At 41.9% G+C, this 23,782-nt stretch overlaps 1 protein-coding gene across 12 annotated transcripts in view; it reads left to right on the forward strand.

Annotated features, from left to right (window-relative positions):
* LOC121511094 (neurexin-1a) overlaps positions 1-23,782 on the forward strand; it is a 572,512-nt gene that overhangs the window by 209,712 nt on the left and 339,018 nt on the right. For all 12 annotated transcript variants that reach the window (XM_041789632.1, XM_041789633.1, XM_041789637.1 and 9 more), the window contains 2 exons: positions 7,087-7,528; positions 21,507-21,890. In XM_041789632.1, the coding sequence (XP_041645566.1) occupies positions 7,087-7,528; positions 21,507-21,890 (826 nt within the window). The remainder of the gene's footprint in view (positions 1-7,086; positions 7,529-21,506; positions 21,891-23,782) is intronic.

The following is a 23,782-nucleotide window of genomic DNA, read 5'->3' on the forward strand; positions in this document are numbered from 1 at the left end:
TTGTCACAGGCCTGAGCTTGATGACAAATTAGTGCAGCACTGCCAGTGCAGCATAGATGTAGCTCAGACAAAAGCCCTTTTGACTCTGAAAGGTGCCCTTTGTCTTGACTTTTAAGAATTGATTTGGTTGTAGAGGCTCTATCTGTTGAATGTTTAGAATACCTAACTAAAGTTCAGCAAGCATAGTAGACATTTGAATTACATTGCTCTCCTTTCAGTCGTCTGTATAGATAGATACTTAAGTCAAAACGCTTTTTACTGGTAACCCTTTGCAACGAGGTATACAAAAGATGGCACAGCACAAGGCAAACAATTAGCTTTTAACTGCCAGTTAACCAGGGAATGATTAAAAAATTAATAAATACATTTAAATTTGCATACTTATTAGGTAACAAACGAGTAATTACTGGTATTAAACCGGGGATAGGGGACACAAAATTAGTTACTATCTACCTTGAAAAAGTCATACATCCCCTCATCTTCTGACTCGATTTCTGTAACTCTCTTCTCTCCGGCATCAGTCAGAAATCCCTCTCTTGCCTACAGTTAGTTCAGAATGCAGCAGCTAGACATTTAACTGGTTTAAACAGATGACATCACATCACCCCCATTTTAGCATCCCTACACTGACTCTCTGTACATTTTAGAATTGATTTTAAGATTTTACTCATTCCCTTTAAGCACTGAAGGGCCTGGCTCCAGGCTACTTAACAGAACTTTTAACCCCCTACAAGCCAGACCCTTAGATCCTCGGGCGGGGGCCTCCTGGTGATTCCAAAGTTGAGGCTTAAGACTAATGCCTCGTTTATACGACAAAGTTTTGCTTCGTTTTCCGTTTTTGTTTCCAAAAAGGTCTCGGTTCAGACGGCAACGTTTTCAAAACGATCTCCGTTCACACGAGCTTGCGGGAAACACCAAAAATGATGTAGTGTACATGCCAGACCAATAGATGGCAGTGTGATTTTCGTGCTTGCACCAGATTCTGACTCGACCTATATGCCGTCAAAGTGCATGTGGGTCGAGTCAGAATCTGGTGCAGGCACGAAATACGTCTCTGCTGATCCAAGTGATGGTGAGGTAAATCAACACTTTGTTGGAGAAGTACAGTTAAATTCAAAAGAGTGAGGAGCACAAACAGTACAACGGTGTCTGCCATCTTTGTTTTGGGCTTCCCATCCTTGTATGTGTTATAAGCCTACTTGCGCATGGATATTTACTGCAGCCGCTATGTTCATTTTCAGAAAGTGCTGTTTTTCCTTTTCACACGGAGACAGAGATGGGGGCATTTTGAAAAACTTCCACTCTGGAGCCTGTTTCCAAAAAGTTCCGTTTTCAGGCACCAAAACGCTGTTGCCGTGTAAACAGACAGCCGAAACGCTACAAAACTTTTGCGTTTTCACTCAAAAACGTCGTGTAAACAGGACATAAAGGTGACAGAGCCTTCTCTGTCAGGGCGCCTTGACTTTTGATCGACTCTTTTAGTGTCTCCCATCTTTTTTACATTTTTCTCTCTTAGATCTTTTACTTTTCTGTCAGATTTGACATTAAAGCCTCTATGTCTGCTATTCTCAGCTCTGTATTTTATGCTTGTTGATTCTTATTGTGATATGTCCACTTCTCCCGTTTGGTTTTAAGAGCATTGTCTGGATTGGTCTAGGTTATTCTGGGTTTTTATTCTTTTTTTTTTACTTTTCTGAAATCTAACATCTGAGTTTTTATGATGTCCTTCTAACATGACACAATTTCATGTTTATAATGTTCTGCTGTTTTTTATGATGTTGGACTTACAATGCTGGCTGAGTTTTTCGTGGGTTCTTCTGTTGTTGGGGTTTTGGCTTTCTCTGTTTTGCTGTTTGTGTTTGATGCTTTGTCATAATTGTGATTCTGCTTATTGGCAAAGCTCCTTGTACACCTCTGTTTTTAAAGGTGCTAGACAAATTAAGTTTAAGATTATTATTATTATGATTACTATTATTATCTGTTAACTAATGCTTACCTAGCAATCTGTTCATTGCAGGCAGTTGAATACAAATGTTAAAAGCATTGACAGAAAACTAAACCTGAGCCTTTCCAACCTCATGCACTGCTGTGAGCCTCATCTACTCGAACAGTCACAGTCACAGTAGATGTGAGTCAGTGATAAACACAATGCCCCATGCAGATGCAATCCCATCGGAGATGTCCCGGTTTTCAGGTGAGCCGTTAGCATGACAACAAAGACAGAACATGGGCAGCGTTTTCCACAGCTGTACCTCATTTGATTTATCCCATTGAAGGCTCTATAGATTAACTATTGCCACTGCTTTGTTATGTAAATACCTGTGAGCCAGAATGAGGCTATTTGTCACTTGATAACCTTATCTACCAATTAGCAGTGCTAGAGTGGTGTGGAAGAGCCCATCGACTCTGCTCTTGCCCCTCTGGGGGGGTCGATGTCAGACATTTGTTGCTTCTTTATCCCTCTGCCTGGCATGCTATCGACAACTTTGTCCTCAAAGAATTGTTGTGTTGAGGAAGATATTTTTAATACTTGTGTGTTGATGAAATAATTTTGTTGTATCGTGACTATAGTGATGTCTGAATGAAAAAGTTTTGACATTCGCCCAGTGTTAATTAGCATCTTTTATGGAAATGAGGTAGACTGAGGAAGTCTTGTTATCACAGCTGCACTTACACAAGATACCCCGTCATTATAGAGATTGGATAATAACGAGGTGCTGGCTGTCTCTTATTTTTCACAAGATTGTTGCCAATTACATGCTGTGACATACAACGTCCCCAATCGATGCACAATGGAGCTACTTTTTATTCTTTAGAGATGAAAATGATCAATATTTAAAGATTTCCCTCATGTTCAGCGTCCTACACAGCTCGAGTTAAATCAGTCTTTTCTACTGTATTTTTATATATTTATAATGATGCAACATCATGTTTAAAGGAAATAATCAGCCTGGTGAATTGGACTGTTGATGCTTGCATTTTAGCATAGGATAATGATTTCATACTGTGGTTAATTGGTATTTTAATGACATTATAGTTTAGTCTATGGTAATGGGCTGCTACTGGCTGTCACTGCTCCTTTGCTTTGCAGTACTTGGCATCACAAAGGTCACAGCGCTAATGTACTTCATTTAGAGAAGCTCTTTGATGCCAAACTCAGTCTGGTTTGCTGTGTCTGAGAATATAAATACACTGGAACTATTGAGCAGTTTAGTATCCAGTGCAGTGATTTGCGTTTCTTTATAGATGGATGGAACATTATAAAAACTAGCGAGTTTTCTTTTCCTTTTTTTACCAGCAGTTTGGAGCAGACATTTGGAGCCTGGAGCATTACTAGGAAGAAAACAGTATCAGTGTTGCATGTCAACAAATGTATACAGTCCTGTGCTAAGTTCAGGGCATGAAGGGTGCTAAAGATTCATCATGGGGCCCTATGTGCCACAACTCGGTTTGGAGAGAGGGCAACCAGAGTCAAGCTTGACAGATGTTGGCAAAATTAAGTTCAACGGTGGTTCTTTTGAACTTTTCACCCTTGGTAATTTGCTTGGAGACCTCCGGTGTTTTTTGGACCCACATCCACAGCATGACTGACTCGTGGCAGCTCTTATCTACTACCTGCTTGGACAGTAGCCGAGGTCACTCATTCCCAAAGTCAGGACCCATGGTTGGGTTGCAGGAGATTTAATTTGAGGTTGCAAAATGAGTTCTCCAAATGTCTTTGCTGCTGTATTTAATGGGACATTTATGGCTGCAAAAACGCATTACAGCCACATGGAGGGCTCTGCCCTATAACACTCACCCTCTCCCCTATAATTAACACACAGAAACAGGGCTCTACCAGCCACTGGATGGCAAAAGAGATAAAATCACAGTTGTTGATGCTTGGCAAATAAAGAAATGCATCCTAAACCAGAGACTACTGAAAGCTACCAAGGGGTAGAGAGCACAAAGAAAGCCATTATGATGAAGGTAAAGTGGCTTCTTCCAGGCTTGTAAAACAGAATGCACCAGGTCAGAATCAGAGTGCGTCCAGGATTAACATTATCTAAGCTAGCACTGGCCATTGGTTCGACCAACCAGCTGAGGACGCCACAGAAGGCAAAATGATAAAGCAGTTACGAATGAAAACGAAGCTGTTGGGTCATGAGGGCTTGTAGCTGGTTGGTCACCAGTAAATGAAGTTTAGGAAACACTGTGCTTGGCCACTGGTTCCCATCCAAGGACGACGCCAAAGATCTCAGGGGGGACCCAAGGCTTTGTCGAAAATAGATTGGCATATATTAACTTAGATCATGGAAAAACTTTAATAGTTTATACAAGTGTCTTTTGGTATTGTTAACATATATAGACTTATTTTCTTAGGGTTTTGTTTATGAAACAATTAAAATTTATGTTGAATTTTGACAGCAATCTGTCACTTATTAATTCGTGTGGGCCTCAGTGGGACTCAGCTTTTTTGTAAGTACAAGTGGGGGCGCTTCAGGGAATAAAGGTTGGGTACCACTGCCCTAGGCCATATTCACTTGCCAAATCCATCCCTTACGTCGCCCTAAAGGTGTAAACTTTATTTTTTTCAACAGATTATTTTCCCATGCCCCTGGTAATATTCAAGGACATCCAGAGAACAACCTGGGTCATGTCAATCCACCTTCATCCCCAGTGGTGCCTTCAGGAAGATTACCTGCCATTTTAGGCCCAAATGTGCCTAAAAGTTTGGTACAAGTTAAATAATGAGACTGTGCTTATAAAGATAAAACAACATGGTCACACTGAGTGATGTATATTGGAGGTTGGATATTCATGCACAACTGCTCTAAGTTGACGTCTTTAGCTCACTGCTAGCTACTGATTGAGTGTGTGGTTTTGTTAAGGCATCGGGAAACAAATAGCTTGAAAGTTGACATTTTAATCTTTGCATTAAATGAGGAACATTTTAATTTGGTGTAAAACTTATGGGACGGGCCCACGCAGGCCAGATAATTGGCAATGGCTGCCGGGACCTGGCCCAGGGGCCACCATCTGGATATCACTGCATTAGGGTTTTAGCAAAAACAAGAAAAAAAGGCAGCTTTCTGCATTTAATCAATTTCCTATATTATGTACACAATACTTAATGTCTAAATGTGTTTCTTATAAATTCTGGCACTCATTTTTAATATGCTTTAGGGAAGCATATCCATCACCTGCCCACTTTTATTTTAATCACAGCCTGCCACGGGGACCTTAATCAGCATTTTCCTCCACACCTGCAATTAGGGCAGCAGTTTAAATTTATCACTCTCCTGCTCGCTTTTCACATACAATCCCAGAATCCCAGGAGACGCTTCCTGATAGAATCATTTTCTCTAAGTATTTTCCCCATACCCCCCTAAATTGAGGCCTTCTCTGCTTTAGCTGACACTGGAGCTAAAAGTCAAAATGGATGTCAGAGCAGCTGAGTCGTCTGCACGCTTCATCCAGCCATAATAACCCGTGCATGTGCTGCGAAGGCTTCAAATGTGGAGGGGGAGTAAAAGCAGAATGATGTGGGTGACATTTGGTGCCATGTTGACACAGTTTCTCACGCATAGGTGCAGTGTGACAACGATGACCGAGGGTTGAGCCGTCCAAAGCCTGCTTATGACACACTGTCCTGAGGGGAAGAAATGTCACAGTGACAGCTAATGTTTTCATATCCAGCTCATTCATTTTGGAGGCAATTGTACATATAAAGCTCCCTCATCTTAGGCTGTCAAATACCAAGGCTTTATCATGGCCTTCTGGCATCGCATTCAGACACATGCATTACTATGTAGCACTGTAGCAACAGTCATATTTAACTTTTAGGCATGTAGGGCGCTAAGGATTTATCACGGGGCAGATTTGCCACAACCAGGGCCTGGACAGGGGTTGGGCAGCCAGAGTCAAGCTCGGCACATGTTGACATACATGTGTTGCTCTACAGCCAAGATCAAACTCAATGGCAATGGTCTTTTCACCAGCTGGTGGGTTTCAGGTCCTTGGAACATCCACAACATGACCAGTGGTTTGTTGCAAACCTTTTGCCCCCCCCCCGATGGTACCTAAGGCCAAGCTGTAACGTTAAATTCTTTAAACAATGTTCCCCATGCCCCTGGTAATACGCGAGGACATCAAGAGCATGACCTGGGTTGTGACAATCCTCCTTTCCCCCCATTGGTGCCTTCTGGTGTGCACACTCCCTATTACATGCCTTACTTTAGCCTTAATTTTTGACCCAAACATGCCTAAAAGTTCTGCACAGATCTGTTCATCTCAGCCATTGCTATCAGCTGCCAGCACAACTAAACCCTGCCTGTAGCTCATTCTCCTCAAATAACGCTAATTGGATGGGTCCGTTTTCGGATGTGGCATAATCTTTTCAGATTGGAGCTTTGCAAGATGGATTTGCCTGATGACAGACATAGAATCTGGCTAATCCATCTGCTCTGCAAGGTGACTGATCTTGAATCATAAATCTCAAACATATTTGATATTCATGGTTTGAGATCAAGTAAGCTCAGACTACATCAGGAGCAGTAAAATGTATTTTTTTGACATTGCCATCCAGACGATTATTTTGACAAATAATCACTTGGGGCAAGCCTTAAACTGCATCACCTCCATCCCTACAAAATAGGTTGTAAAATCATCATCAAAATACCTAGCCTAAAGGTAAAAATAACTAATAAAGAAAACAAGGAAATACAATGGAACAGTCAGAAGAAAAGTTTCCATTAGTCCCCCTTGCAAAGGTGCTGTGTTGTTTTGCACATCCAGCATTACTACCATTCACTTTAAGAGGGCTTTCTGTTGATTTCAAAGAGGTCAGTAACTCTGTGGGGTTAAGTAATAAAGCTTGATGTGTCTTATAAAAAAGGAAAACCTGCTGAAGGGTGCCTTGTAACAACATGGGCTTGGGCAAATTGTTAGTACTTCAGGCCTGCAGGTTGATGCACTACAATGATTAAATTGCCACTGAACTATATTCTACAAAAAGCAGTAAAAGACTTTTCCCCTCTTGGGTTGTGATGTATGATGTTTGACGAACAGCTTAATAATTGATTTTTCTCTCTACTTTCAATACAGGTGGTGTACAAAAACAACGACGTGAGACTTGAGCTGTCCAGGCTGGCAAAACTGGGGGATCCCAAGATGAAAATCCACGGCACAGTGGCCTTCAAGTGTGAGAATGTAGCCACTCTGGACCCCATCACGTTCGAGACACCAGAGTCCTTTATTGTCCTCAACAAGTGGAACGCCAAGAAGACTGGCTCTATCTCGTTTGATTTCCGTACCACAGAGCCCAACGGCCTCCTTCTCTTCAGCCATGGCAAGCCCAAGCAGCAGCCAAAGGACTCCAAGAGTCCCCAGACTCTGAAAGTTGACTTCTTTGCCATTGAGATGCTGGATGGCCATCTGTACCTGCTGCTGGATATGGGCTCAGGAACCACAAAGACCAGAGCGGTCAATAAGAAAGTCAATGATGGGGAGTGGTACCATGTGGACTTCCAGCGGGACGGCAGATCAGGTAACCTTTAAGTCCATTAATGTTTACTATCTTTAGACAAAGAGTGTGCTGCAGGAAGGTGTGTGCTCTTGTTACTCCCTCTATGGTGGCCCAGATGGTCCAGTATGTTACAGTGTTTGTAAGAGCACACACTAAACAACAGGAAAAAAGGCACATATGGTGCATTTAGGAAGTATTCAGACCCTCTACAGTCAAAAAATCCTTTTTTACTCTCATTAATCTACATTCAGTACCCCATCATGAGAACAAAATTTCACAAGATTTTGCAAACAAACTAAAAAGGAAAAAAAAACTGAAATGTCACATTGATGTAAATATTTAGACCCTTTGTCACAACACTTGAAATTCAGCTCAGGTTCCTCTTATTCCTCTGGATCTTTGCTGAGATGTTTCTACACCTTGACTGGCGTCCAGCTGAGCTAAAAGAAACTGCCTGCAGAGGTTAGAGACAGGATAATTGCAAGGCAAAGATCTAAGGAAATTTACAAAACTGTTCTATTGCACTGAAGGATCCACAGAGCACAGTAGCTTCCATAATTGTCAATGGAAGGAGTTTGGCACAAGCAGGACTCTTCATAGCGCCAGTAGCCTGACCAATCTGAGCAATGGGTAAATTATAGTGAAAGTATACTCATTGATTCACTCAGTAACTGGTTGGAGCTCCTTTTGCACAAATTACTGCATCAATGCAATGTGGCATGAAGGCATTTAGTCCGTGGCAGTGCTGGGGTGTTATGAAGCTCAGGTTGCTCTGATCCAGATGCTTTATGAGGCTTAGGTCAGACCGGTAGACTGGCCAATCAAACACAGTAATACTGTGGTCAGCAAACAAGGTTCTAGTAGTTCTGGCTTCACTGTGGGCATGTGAAAAGGAAATCAGTATTTCCATAAAGCTTCGCAGCAGATGCTCTAAACTCCCCTTGTAGACGGCTGACAGTGTCGACTCTTGATGAAACTCAGTGGACCAACAGCAGCAGATGACATGGCACCTCAAACCATCACTGACTGTGGAAACTGGAAACATTGGACTTAAAGCATCATGGATTCTCGGCCTCCCTGATCTTCCTCCAGACTCTTTGACCTTGATTTCCAAATAAAATTAGATAATTACTGTCATCTAACAGAAAGGACTGAGCACTGGTCCAGATCTTTTTGTCCTTAGCCCAGCTGAGATGCTTGTAACATCTGTGGTTCAAGAATGGCTCAACACTAAGAACACAACACTTGTAGTTCATTTTCTGGACCGGTCTGTGTGGTGGCTCTTGATCCACTGACTCCAGCCTCAGTCTACTCCTTGTGAATCTCCTCTAAGTTCTTTGATCTGCTTTATTTGAAAGTCTTCTGAAGACTGGGAATTTCTTACCACACTTTTTCCTTCCAGTCAAATTTCCCTGAATATGCTCTTACACAGCCTCTGAGAACAGCCTGCCCTTCCAACAGCAAGTTTACTCGGCTTACCCTCCTTATCAAGCATGTCAATAATCGTCTTCTGGACATTTGCCAAGTCAGCAGTCTTCCCCATGATTGTAGTTGTGTGTACTGAACCAGAATGAGTGAATGAAGGCTCAGAAAAATTTTGAAAATTGGACTTTACCAAGTATTCAAATATTTTCATTTAGCTGGTAAATAGCAGGTTGCATTATGAGTATCACTGGTCCTTTAACACTTGAGAGTCATCTGCTGCAGACCTCTGCAATAAGATGGCCTCAACTGTGGGGAGGGAAGTGGCGTATTACTCCTTGTTTGGTTTTTCTTTAGTTTGTGGTGTGTTATTTTTAATTTCATCCCATTCTCCTTTCCCTACTCTTGAGGGTTTTGGTGCCTAAACCTAACCCTCTTGGGGTTTCCCTTGGCTTTTGATGTGTTTAATTTAAATTTTTCCCCCTCAGTAAATTTTCAATTTTTATTCATAAAATTCTGCTGTTGTGAAATATCCACTTCCTTAGCTCTGACAGTGAGTGGAAAATATTTGTCATTCAGTACGTCATTCTGGTTCTGGCTTAGGTAATGTGCGTCACTTCCTGCCTCACGGTTGAGGTCACCCCATTGTAGATGAGCCCAAAATGCCCCACCACCAGCCAGATCCTGTTGTAATACTTTGCAGCTTTCTGCAGACACCTGGGGTGTTAGCATTGCTCTGCATCATCCAGATACATTATTAAACTGTTAAAGTAATATTCCTGCAGGGTCACAGTTTACTTTGCTGTGAAATAAGACATCCCAGTTGATACTACATCACTGAGAAAAATTAAATATCTGTTGCACTCATGTCTGTTGTTAATTATCACAGCTATTTAATAAGAACAAAGCTTTAAATGATAGTAGCCTCACATCACGGTATCTGTGTGTCATTAGCTGTGGTTCTCGGCCTGTGTTTGCCACAGAATAATTTTGCCCCCTCTCCCGTCGTGTCCTCTACGCCCGGGGTTGCTCTGCTTTGGTCCCTGTTGATTTGCTTATCTAAGCAGCAATTTGTTAGTGTGTGCTTGGAGCCAAGGCCTTGCAATGTCATGCTGCAAATTAGATATACCCCTTGACCATGTTTTCCACTCCATCTCAAGAGGTGGAAATTAGATTAACTGTTTCATTACCCCCAGAGCGATCCTGTGTTGTGTAAATTGAACTATGAGTGTGGTTAAAATAGCTATAGAGCCCATTCATGTGTTTCTTTTTTTTTAATTCTCCATGAGGCTGTTGGTTATGTGTCTTTATGTGTCAGATTTAATTGATTAAGCCCCAGGACAGTTATTAGGGTTGCAGACTACAGTCATATAAAGTTACATACAGTTATAAATGTCTTTACCTGAAACTATAGGATTTGGTAGATTAACTTTTAATAGGTGCTGTCTTTAATTTAACGTCTGTTGTATAAAAATCCTAACAACCATCCCTACATACACACACAAAAGCTATCAAACATCTTTTTGTTAGTTGAGCTCATTCTCCTCTCTCTGTCTACCCTGCCTAAGTTTCCATGGAAACAGGAGGTGGTCTCTCCCTGGACTGAGACAGTTACTTCACAGTTCTGTGCTGAGCTGTGCACTAATGACATTTCAGAATAACTTTTCTTCCTTTTTCTCAAGTCTGAGGCATCAACACTTACAAGGGGACATAAAAAGGTCTCTGCCATGTGATGAATTCCCATGTGAGGAGAGAAACAAGATGGCTTCAACACCGAGACTCAAAACGGAAAAACATTTTCACATTTTCCCAAAGCTGTTTTATCTTTGCTCACCATTTAAGACAATCCAATTCTGCAAGTACGCAGTTCTTCTAAATCTAAAATCTAGCATCTCCAGATTTTCTTTAGCTGTACAAAGCACCATTGTTTGCAGAGAGTAATGATGTCTGCATGGAGATTTAGAATTTTTGCACCTCCTTTGTGCTAAATGGGCCTCATTTAATTTCCATTTCATCCCACTGGAAATGTGTAGTTTTATGAGGCATCTAAGGCAGACTGAAGTGCTATAAGCCTTTTTAAAAAACTAAACCTAAATACATACAATACTTGGACAAAAGTATTTGGCCAAACCTGTTAATTATTGAATTCAGGTGTTTCAGTCAGACTCAATGCCAAAATCAAGACCTAGCCATGCAGTCTGCATTTGCATACATTTGTGAAACAAAATGTATCTCCAGTGACTTCAAGTGTGGTACTGTGATGGATGCCACCCTTTGGGGTATTTCTTCCCAGCTGGATATTCCAGTTTGGTAGTTTTGCAGGTGCTGTACCACACTGTTGTGGTGAAGAGGGAGCTACACTAGGGGCCCGGTCCTAGATCCGAGTGCACTTGAGCCCAAAGTCCGGTCCGTTTTGGTAGTGTGAATGCAAACGAACCACGTCCTCCTTTGCAGGGTTGTAAACCAGCTACGTGCATACCGCCACCTGCTGTTTCAGACTGAGTAAATATGCAAGTACGCCCTGGCACGGTTCGATCTTGCTAGTGTGTACGCAAGCCAGGGGGGGAATGGGGAGGGGGAGGAATCAAGCTGCGGCGTGGTTCAAAACAACTGGGCCTAATGTGAAAGCACCCTGAGAGTCACCTGTTGATCTATGTTCCAACCCTCACCTACGGTCATGAGTGCTGGGTAATGACCAAAAGAATGAAATCGTGGGTTCAAGCGGTTGAAATGAGATTCCTCTGAAGGTTGTCTTGACTCAGCCTTAGAGATAGGATTAGGAGCTCAGCTTCTTTACATTGAAAGAAGCCAGTTGAGTGGTATGGGCCTCTGATCAGGATGCCTCCATGTTGCGTCCCTGTGGAGGTCTTCTGGGTACATTCAACTGGGAGGAGACCCTGGGCAGACCCTGAACTCGTTGGAGGGATTATATATCCCATGTGGCTTAGGAATGTCTTGGAATCCCTCAGGAGGAATCATAAAACGTTGCTGGGGAGATGAATGTCTGGGTTGACTTGCTGCCACCATGACCTGACCTCAGATAAGTGGAAGAGGATGGATGGATGGATATTCCACTGTCAACTGTAAGTGATATTATTATAAAGTGGAAGCGTTTAGGAACAACAGCAACTCAGCCACGCAGGTCTATGATAATTCAGGTGCATGGTATGTAAAAGTAGCCAATGCTCTGCTGATTCCATTGCTCAAGAGCTCTGAACTTCCACTGGCATTGAATTAAAGAAATAAACTGGGCGGCAGGAGCTTCATGGAATGGATTTCCATGGCGGTGTTGAATGCAAGTCTCACATCACCAAGTCCGACGGCAAGCATCGGATACAGTGGTGTGAAGCACACAGTTACTGGACTTAGGAGCAGTGTAAACATGAAGGATAATCATATGGGGCTGTCCCCTTGAAACACAACATAACTGAGCAAAGAGACAGGGCAAAACAAGTGCATTGATTTGGGTTGAGAAAAAACACGCATACATTTTATTTCATTTTCCTATATGTCAGCATGGAAAGTGGTAATTTCTTGAGAAATGTTGTCATTATCTTTGTAAAACCAGATTTATTATCCAAAGAAAAGGAGATGGATAGGTAGAAATCTTGAGACAATCCCCTTATATCACCTTAAGGCTTCTAAACATAGAATTTTTTTGCCATTTTTTTCTGGCACACATTCTAAACCAACTGGAAAGCCAAGCTACTTTTAGGTCCATGACCCACCAGTTGAAAACCATGGATCTACAGATTGAATGGGCCCAAATTCCGAAAGTAAGACTCTAAAATCTTGTGAAATACCTTCTAAGAACAATGGAAGCTGTTAAAGCTGCAAAAGGAAGCAAACCCCATATTAAAGTGCATGTTTTTGACTGCAATGTCATTACAGTCCCTGTTATGGTAATGATCGAGTGGCTGAATACTTTTGTCCATAAAATGTAATCTGCCACCTCTCCCTTGCTGTCCTTATTTAATATTTGAAAGACTTAAGGTAATTTTAACACTGAAAAAAAATCCAGCAGCCCTCTGACAGCATGACTCACAAAGCATATGGTCTGCTCGCCTTTTCTTGTGTGTGTCAGATGTTTTATTAATACACACCATCAAGCACATCACTCAAAACACAAGTGCAACACAACAGCCAGACATAATTATCTGCAGTCGGGTCCTCCATGTGGAACACTTCCTGCAGCCGTGACAATGGCGGATAATGATCCCAGCCCCTTTAGTTCAGCCGGCTCTTCCTGCAGGAAACAACCCTGTAAATGGACTCTGGCTCTCAGACAGCATCTTCTAACCTCAATGCATTAGAGACGCTAAGAGACACTCCGCTTTTAAGTGGGGGCTTCTGGGCCGAGAGTGCCGTGGGTCACTCATCAAAGACATTACACGGACATTTCTCTGTTGTAGCTCCCACTTCCTGCCAGAGCACGCACAACCACCACTTCACACACACATGCAGTACACAAATAGAAACATGCACATACACAAACATATAGGCAACACACACCCTCATCCCCAGAGCCCACTCACAAGCTTCCCTCTCTACAGAGAATCCAATCACATAGAGAGATTTGGCCGTATCGCCCTAACTGGATTGTAGTAATCCCCTGTCTGACATGTTTTGGGGATGTGAGAGTGGGGTTAGGGGACATCATGCCAAGTTGAGCCTGGCTGCTGATGCAGAAGGTGTGAGCAAGATCTGAGCTGTCATTTGGACTCCTGCCTTCAGGTTTGATGATGGAGCACCACTTTACGGGTCAGGCAGCAGGAATGAAGAGGGAGAGGTTAAAATAGTGTTAAAATCTAGCCAGAATGCGAATCTTTGTTATGATTGCTCAGCCTCATTTAGTACTGGTGTCAACATTTTGGTTTGCATTGTTCATTGTTATGTCCAATCTGGGGGAGGCCAAGACACAACATGAGAGGCTCATATCCCCCAAGTCCAAAGCATCCCCAGAACTTACAGACTTGGTAGGAGCAGTGCCTATGAAAAGTATTCACCCCTTGAAAGTTTTCTTCTTTTGTTGATTTTATAAATCAATCATGGTCAATATAATTTCGCTTTTTTGACCAAAAAATAAACAAAACACCTCTTTAATACCAATTAAATTGACTGACCAAATTCAACAGAGGTCCAGCCAGTTGATGCTAGTAGTCTCACAATTAGAGAAATGGGAATAACCTGAGTACAGTGAAGGTGTGACAGGTGTCCAGTCACTGGCTAATCAGTGTTCCTGGCTACCATTACACCAGGAAGACAAAAGAACACTCCAAAAAAATGTCCAAGGCTCTGAACATCCCCATGGAGTTCAGTGTAAATCTGCCTAGATCAGGCCGTCCTCACAAGCTGAGTAATTGTGCAAGAAGGGGGCCAATGAGAGAGGCCACCAAGACACATATGACTACTCTTAGAGAGTTATGAGCTTCAGCAGCTGAAATGGGAGAGACTTTGCATACACCAGTTGTTGGCCGGGTTCCTCACTAGCCACAGCTTTATGGGAGAGTGGCAAAGAGAAAGCCACTGTTGAAGAAAACTCAGATCAAATCTGGACCAGAGTTCACCAAAAGGCATGTGGGAGACTCAGTAGTCAAGTGGAAGAAAGTTCTTTGGTCTGATTAGATCATTATGTTCTCATTAGATGTGTAGGTGATCACCGAACACTGCACATCACTACAAACACACCATCCCTACTGTGAAGCATGGTGATGTCAGCATCATGTTGTGGGGATGTATCTTGGCAGCCAGCACTGGAAGGCATGGCTCTGTTGCAGGCTACAAATGGCAGAGCGTTTCTCCATTTCTGATCAAACTGCCGCTATACTGAAGCTACGTCAGAGCCAAACCCTACACTGGAGGCAGCCATTACTACCAGCTTGCAGCGCAACTAAAACCCACCACCTTAATCTCCTCAAATAACACTGATTGGTCAGATCCGTTATCAGACCTGGCACGATTATTTTAGATTGGAGCTTTGCAAGATGGGTTTGCCTGATGACGGACATGGAATCTGTCTGCTCTGCAAGGTTTGGGGTCCGGCACTTGTAATTGACATGTAATTACAGTGAATAAGGCACTATTCAAATCAGTGTGGCTATTAATTTAACCAAACCACAATATTTAAACTTCACCAAAGCACCTTTATTGCCCTACCTTGATCCTGATCCTTCCCTAGAACACAGTGCTGCTGTTCCCTTTACTGTACCAAAAGTGAGGACCCCACTGGCTCCAGCCTGCCCCTGGTTCCTATGGCTGTGTACATTAATTCAACATTTAATCTACTCTTAAAGAACACTGTCTGCAACCACTATCCATGCAGCAATTACGCTGTCATTATAACATAATTAGAGAGTCATTTAGTTGTGTGAAGACGTAATATCCAGGAGACGGGCTTGCCTAAACTGTTCACCCCTTTCTTGCTTCTCAACATATTCTTTGCTGCTGCGTTTCCTCGTCTGCTTTCTTATCAGTCATCATGTACCCCTCCCTCATCTTCTTCCAGACATCTTTATCTGCGTGTTCCCATCTTGTTCTGAATCCATCTCCACCTCTTTTGTGCTCAGTAGTGTTCACAGAGACTCGTCCCCGTTCCCCTTTTGGCTATGAGTTCAGTTCCAGACATAGGCTGCCATCCTGCAAAGTGTGTTATGCTTCTCATGCTGCTAGCCTGACGATGTCACATGTCCCCATGGGATCACATAGTGCCTTGTGACTTAACATAGCTTGACTGTGTTTACCCGTTTCTTACAGGACTGTGACAAGTGAGTAGAGCACTCTGAGCAGATGCTTGAAAGATGATGACATCCTTCTCTTGTCTACCACTTACATCAATTTCGACAGACATGCTTACCCTAGTCTGTGTTTGCTGTTTACAGCTGTTGTGTTACTTAAATGTACTGTGAGGAGCTTTGAGCTGGTTATGAAATAGACACAAGTATTACTATTGTCCTTACATGACCTACAAAAGCAAAACAGACCATCAGCTACATGCACAACTATTTTTGTATAGTTATTTTTTAATGCCCTGTCACTGCTGCCACCAACAAAGCAATTTAGAGCAATGAAAAAAAGTCTTTGTTTGCATTTGCCAGGACAAAATTCCTCTGTGAGTCATAGTGGTCCAAATATAAGACAGGGTTTTTCTCCTTGAGACAAACTGAAAAAAGCTGGTTTGTCTCTGGGTCTAGACTTTTAAATGCAAATATTCACAACAATAGAGAGGGCTGCTTATCTGAGTGCACCGCTCATGACTGAGGCCAGCTGTCACTCAAAGGTGCAGGAAGTGGTTCAAAAGTAGGGCAACTTAACCACCAACTAAGGCAGAGTAATGATGCCAGTGTAAGATGATGGTTATCAGCGCACCATTATATCTGGATAACATTAACATCAGAGACTAGAGACATACTTGCTGTATCATCTGGCCTTCGTGTTTGTGTCCAGCTGCTTGGTGAGTGTTCTCATCAATATACTTGCCTGTATACGGTGTGTGTTTCTGGTTGACACCACTAAAGGGCACAAAACAGAGTTGTACAACTTCTGACATGGTGAAACTTGCTGAGATTTCTATGATGCCAGTTCTATGATCAGAGCTGACTTATTATTATCATCAGCTATAGTAACATCAGATCAGTTTATTTGATAGTATGGGTCATCAACTCCATTATCACAAGGGCCAGCTTTTTTTTGACCAACATAGTCATTGAAATAAACTGAAATAAAAACACATTTCTGTCTAATTGAAATATTCTTGTAAAAACATTAAATCCTTCCAAAATTAAAGGAACGTTAAGCTTTTAACAATGAGACAAGTCCCTATCACCTATACTGCAGCCAGCCACAAGGGGGCAATTGAGATTTTTTTTTAAATTTATTATTTATCCGTTTATTTGTCAGGGACAATACATAAGCATTGCTGCATTTAATTACAGTGCAAGCGATGCAATATATAAAAGACATCTAGCCATGGCTAATTTGCAGTCCTTGTCCCCGGTTAGGCTTTTAAGAAAAAATGTTAAGTGAAATGCTAAGCCGGGTTAAATGCTTTATTTAAACTTCAAGAAAAAATTGAAACAAATGCATGCCATATTTTATTTATTTATTTATTTATTTTATTTATTTTTTTGATTTAATAATCATCTGGGGGCTGAATGGGAAGCTGTGGGGGGCCTGATGTGGCCCCTGGGGCTCCAGTTGATGATCATTCTTTTCCAGGTATAAACACTGACTTTAAAGTGAATTTGTCTATCCCAGCCTGTGTGACATACATGCTGGCCTCTGTGCAGTGACAGCAAAACATGATAGAGATCATTCTGAAATTGGTTCTAAACCAATTTTACATTTTTTAAAGGGATAATGTTGGTATTTTTGAAGTTGGGTTTTGTGAGGTATTTGGTGATAGTAGTGGCATTAGCCTCCATTGATTTCAATGAGTAATGCCCCATTATAAAGACTCACTGGTTATTCTAGCAGGGAAGCTAGGCTACACAGTGCAGCAGACGGGTACAGTTTCTCCATGTAATTTAGTTTTAGGTAAAAATGGGCCAATAAACAATACTGGCTCAAACTTGCACTCTATCAAAATTATTTTAAGCATTTAATTTTTCTCCCAGAAAACCTCTGTGTTTGGCATTATTTTGCAATGCAAAAAGTATTCACTTAGATTTGCTTTAACCTTCTGAGATCAAGCACTCACAGCGCAATGTTTTTATGAATATCTTTGTCATTTACATCATAGAAATGCAGTTCAAACTCTTCTGTGAGCAGGAATCTGATCTTTCACTTCCACCCTCACTTATCTATTTTATTTATTTATTTATTTATTTATTTGTTACAAGGGAAAATGCACATTAATAAACATAGACATGTAAATGTGCCAGATTGTAGCCATAGGCTAATTTCCATCTGTATTCCCCGGCACGTTGATGCCAACCCATGTGATTCACAGCCAAAATTACAGGGCCAATAATAGAGCAATGGGCACATGTCGTCACCTCTCACGGTGTATCATTGGATGACTCCTATGTCTGTCAACTTGAGCATTCAAAATTTGGTTCAATCCTTTGTCCATCAACCTTTCCCAACCAATTGACACTCTGAAATCCCGAAAGCCCTCCCTTTCACAGATTTTGCAGGAGAGGTAAGGTGAGCGACAGAGCAAGAGGAGAGAATTTGAGCTGTTGATCTCCAATGATGGTGTAGCATTTAAGTGTTGCAGAAGCCTTGGAACAAATTCTGAGAGGCAGTGATGAAGATGGCAGAGCTTAATTTTGGTGAAAATACAATAACAGACAACATCTATGCTCAAAGAACCATATGACAAAATTTCATTTTAGACATGTTTTCTATGTTTTACTCATATATTTCACTTTTTTGGATAGCTAAGACTTTGGTAAACCTATTTTAAGCACTGAAACAATTCACCCCCATGTGTTTTCACAAGAGATTCAAAAAATTTTAAAGATCGGATTTCAAAATTCAGGATTTGGGCTAAAATAACTCTTTACACAGTCCTCTAGGACAAAAATGGGCCTCAAGCTGATATTGTCTTGAAAGTTTTGTTGCAAAACAATTGGATATTGTATTATTTAAGTAAGTACTTTAAAAAGGTACCCCTTTGTGAAAACTGAGAAAATACCCTTAGACCTCAGAGGGTTAATAAAGAGTTGGTCTCCCTGCTGCAGCTCTTCTTGGAAGGTCTTCCACAAGATTTAGTCATTTCTGTTGATATTTGTGCCCCGGCACTGATGTTGGACAAGAAGGCCTGGCTCACAATCTCTGATCCAGTTCATCCCAAAGGTGCTCCATGGGGTTGAGGTCAGGGCTCTGTGTGGGCCTTTCAGGTTCTTCCACACTGAACTCATCAAACCATGTCTTTATAGTCCTTGCTTTGTGCACTGAGACACAGCCATGTTGAAACAGAAGAGGGCCTTCCCCAACCCGTTGCCACGAAGTTGGAGGCATAGTATGGTCCGAATGTCATCTGACAGCCAAACATAGAAATGTGATTTGTCATTCCAAAGACTCTGTGAAGAGTCCCTCATCCCTTCATCCATGGTCGAGGGTACTCCTGCCGCACAGTTTGTGTGCTCACATTAATACCAGTTGAAGTTCAGAATTCAGGGGTGAATTCAGGATCTCAGCTATGAGATCAGCAGAGCTTTGGCGACTTTTATGCACCGTGTACCTTTGTAGTCATCTTCCGCTTTGTTGCTGTTGTTCCTAAACTCTACCGCTTTCTAACATCTGCTACAGTTGACTGTGTAATATCCAGCATGGATGGAATATCCCAAACTGTGCTATTGCAAAAGTGGCAGTCATCACAGTGCTACAGTTGAAGTCACCGAGCTCTTCAGAACAACTCATTTCATATTGCAAACATTTGCGAATGGACACTGCAAGGCTGGGTGATTGATTTTATACACGTGGCAACTGATCTGATTGAAACACCTGGAATCAGTGATTAACAGGTGCAGCCAAATACTTTTGGTTTAACACACACTTATTAACCAGTTTTGGTGCAATCCACTGCCCTAATTGCGTTTTACACATGTTTTTTTATCCCCTAATAAACTTTTCATTTTATTTCTGCGCTTAACTAATTGTGAGGGTCATATAAGGATAGTGGCTCTTGCAAAAAAAAAATTTTTTTCAATGTGGCTCCTAATTAGGGCAAAGTTGAGTACCACTACGGTGAACAATACTACATAAGCATGTACCACTTTGTCTGCAGGGGCAGCCAAAATCAGGACAATGTTAACGTTTCATTTAGTTGCTTTTAGTAAAGATGCATTGGATTTACAGTAGCCTTTCTGTAAAGACTGATTAGATTAGAAATGTTTTACAGAAAAGGAGCAGCTTGTCATATAATGAGATCTGATATGTGCAGTATAGATAGCCTACTTCTATACTGACTATGCTGATGCTCTTCCTCCAGCCGGGCACCTGCTATATATCCAAGCGAACTTTCCCTGCTAATGAGTTTGATGTAGTGAGCTCGTTAGCTCTAACCTGAAGGGAGCTGTTCTGGCTGCGTGACGGGTGGCCCTTGCCAAGTGTGCAAAGCTTGGAAGTCACAGCAGCTGTGGCTGGAGGGAGCAGGGGCAGTGGGTGGCGGCAGGAAAGTGCTGGAACAGATGCCTGAGGCCAAGACCCCGGGAAAAGAAGTGGAACATGTTAGTGGGACCAGGTTAATCATTGTGCACTGGGTCCTTAGCTGTCTCTCTCAAGCGCTTTGGCAGGACGGCTCTCACCTTGGCTGTAAAGAGCATACCCAAGACTATTATTAGCTAACAGAGTGATTTAAATATTTCTTTTTCAGGCCAAAAAAGCAAAGAAGAGCACAATGAGTTTCTGCTTTAATTAGGAAAGAAGACCTGCAGATATTTATCACACGTATAATTAATTGTGATATGTATATTCATGCATGCTAATAGGAGCTGTAATGAAACGTGAAAGGCCCCATTTAATGTTTAATGTGTCTCTAAAATGTGCCAGGCAGCCCTGCTGAAAATTCATGTGTGGCTCCAGGCTTATTTCCCCAACATAAACAATTTGCCTGGAAAAATAAGTTAAAAGCTGTGCTCCTCCTCCACATACAAGCTGTTAGGACTCTGCCATTAAGCCTGAGGAAATCAGCTAATAGGTCTTTCATATCTGCCATGGTTTGCATCTGCCACTCAAAATGCAAATGACGACTCTATGGCATTTTTTTTTTTTTTTAAGCGTCTTTAGGCGGCTATTTCCCGGCCACTCTCCCTGGGCAGTGGCGTGTGCGGATCCTCAGCGGCGGGGTGTATAGATTACAGGACGAGTTTGTGGGCAGTGGAGGCAGCCACCATTAATTAAAGATCCACAGTGGCTCCTGCACTGAGAGTAACAGATCCATATACAAATTAATCACCCAGTCTGAGCCCCACAGTAAGGCCTTCCTTTCTGATGCTTTACAGTCCGGTCATGTCCGCTGTTGTTTACGGTGCTCCAGATCGAGAATTAAACCTGAATGAGAGCGATAAATCATGGTAGGGAAACACACAAACTCCCAGTGCAGGTTTATGTGTCGGGGAAGCAAACAGAAGGGGAGACGGGGTGAAAAAAAAAACAGCCTGGAGTCCGTTAATCAAGTTCTAAAAGATGGCGATGATGTTTTTTTTGTTTTGTTTGGTCTGTTGGCTGAAATGATAGAGGGCGCAACGATTTTTCTTTCCCTCTCTGCCTTTTTTATGATCACTGCTTTATAGATAAAGAAGATTTATTATGGGAAATCCATGGAAAATGGAGAGGATACTCACAGGGATCCCAGATTAGGCCACTAATAGACTAGCTGTCCTGTGATTAATGCATCCTATCAACACTCATCAGTCATTCTAAATGAAGAAAACCCTGACCCTGTCCAGATGGATAACACTAATTAAGCTAATTTCTTCATCAAACCATCTTAAAACGGTCTTCTCTGCATGTTTTCGTTACTGCAGGGCAGATAGTCTTTTGCCTTCGTACAGCAATAGGTGTTATAATCTGTCCATCTGTTAGATAACCTGGAAAAAACAATCACATCCCACTCTCTCTAATTCCTCAGGTACCATCTCCATCAACACCCTGCGCACTGCCTACACAGCCCCTGGAGAAAGTGAGATCCTGGACTTGGATGACAATCTCTACCTCGGGGGTCTGCCTGAGAACAAAATGGGGTTGGTGTTCCCCACTGAGGTGTGGACAGCACTACTCAACTACGGCTACGTGGGCTGCATCCGAGATCTGTTCATCGACGGGCAGAGCAAAGATGTCCGGCGCCTGGCTGAGGTCCAGAAGGCAGCAGGGGTCAAGCCCTCCTGCTCCAAAGAGCCTCCCAAACAGTGTCTGAGCAACCCATGCCAAAACAACGGGGTCTGCAGGGAGGGATGGAACCGCTACGTGTGTGACTGCTCTGGGACTGGATACCTGGGACGGTCCTGTGAAAGAGGTAGAACTTTTATTTTGTTTATGGGATTAAATCTGTCAATCTCAGAGTCTAAGCTATTTCATAATAATCATAAAGGGGCATTTTAAGGGCTTCAGATAAGACAGAAATATATCCAAGACATTTCTTGTTTTTACTACACCCTTAAAGGGATATGGGCTGAAAAAATGAATTAGGGCTGTCAAACAATTAGGTTTTAATCATGATTAATCTCAGAATATCTGGAGTTAATGATGATGAATTCCCCTTTTGGTTGCATTTAGACATTGCATTATTTTGTATTAGCAAAATTTTTTCATCATCTATAACTGAATGTTGTTGAATTCCTGTTTGGATACAAACCTGCTTTTGCTTTAAAAAAAATTGTGATTTGTGATTGCTACCAAGATATACTACATAAATAATATCATGAATCTACTTGCTTGGTTATCAAGGAAAATGCAGAATATAATGATAGTTGTGATGTGTGTATTTCTCCGATCAAAACACACAAATATTAACAAGTATAAAAAATACAAAAGCTGACATTTTTACAGAACAGCTTCAAAATAACATTAAAGAAAAGGTTTCCTTTTTTAAAAATAAAGGTACTTTTACAATGGAACTAGTGTAAATGTATAGGCTGTTTCCACTGAGCAGTCTGGATCAGTTTGGTGTGGCATGATACGTATTTATTTGCATTGCCATTATCAGACTTGGAAAGGGTCCCAAAAAGTTAACCCGGACCATCCCACTTTTTTTTGGAAACCTTCAGTAGGGGTGCCAAGCTTACCTAGCCACCCCTAAATGGAGGAGCTTCACACACAATGCAGACACTGCAGTTCACTGATTGGTCAAAAGAACCGTCGCTCCCCACATGACAGCAGTAATTAACACAAACACACAATCTGCTGTGGATTTTGGAAGAAGGCTATTATCAAGACAATATTTAAATCAGGAGAGACATATTTGAAAAGGAATTGTTTATTAAAATGATAGTGATTATGATTTACATTTTTGAGATCGAGAAATTTCTAGTCTGACCAGCATTGGCATAAACCTATAAAATGGGCGAGGGCTTGCATGGCTGAAGATCCTGCAAAGATTGGAGGAGATGGGAATTTGGAGGGGCACGCTAGACATCAGCATGACAGAACTGGGGAAGAGAGAGGGAGGCATATTTAAAAGGGAGAGCAGAGAGATGATGGCTAATGAGGAGAGAGAGGCACCATGCTATCGGTTAGATGCATCCAGGTAATGATACAGCTGATTCCCCAGCAACGTCCCACATACAGTGACACTTTACTTTAGTGATGATTTACTGTCAGAATAAACATACCAAACTGTACTCAATTAATATGGACCACCAGGTGGAACTGAAACCTTTCTGCAGGCACTTTTGTTAACCTTTCAAATATGACTTAATACAAAATTAATTGCAGCCTTTTATGTGATTGTGTAACTGCACAGCCTGAATCGGAATTGCTGTTGCATTTTGGTTAACTGTGCAACTCGATTATGGATAAGGGAGTGGTAAGTAAAATGTTTGATAGCACAAGTTGCATAAGACTTTTAACTTGACTAATGAACTATCCTTAGATAGTTCTTTTTACTTTTATACTGAAATGAGACACAGAGGTACTGTCGCGTTCTTATTTTACCTCACTGTGGCTGCAGGGATTACACTGGTTTAATCAGTGCACTGATAACAGCTGATAGAAGAACTTTGTGGGGGCATTATACAGAGAGCTCCACCAATCAGAGACGTTTTTGTGACACTCCAGGATTTTGGGTGGTTTAGTTATTTTCCCCAAGATTAGGAATTGGCCTAACCTGACACGCCAGATGGATTTGTTTCACATATCCATCTGGAAAACCTTCAATACACAGTGTTTGGGAAAGGGCGGGGCCTTTGA

Source organism: Cheilinus undulatus, linkage group 6 (genome assembly GCF_018320785.1).
Source record: "Cheilinus undulatus linkage group 6, ASM1832078v1, whole genome shotgun sequence".
NCBI classification, from domain to species: Eukaryota; Metazoa; Chordata; class Actinopteri; order Labriformes; family Labridae; genus Cheilinus; species Cheilinus undulatus.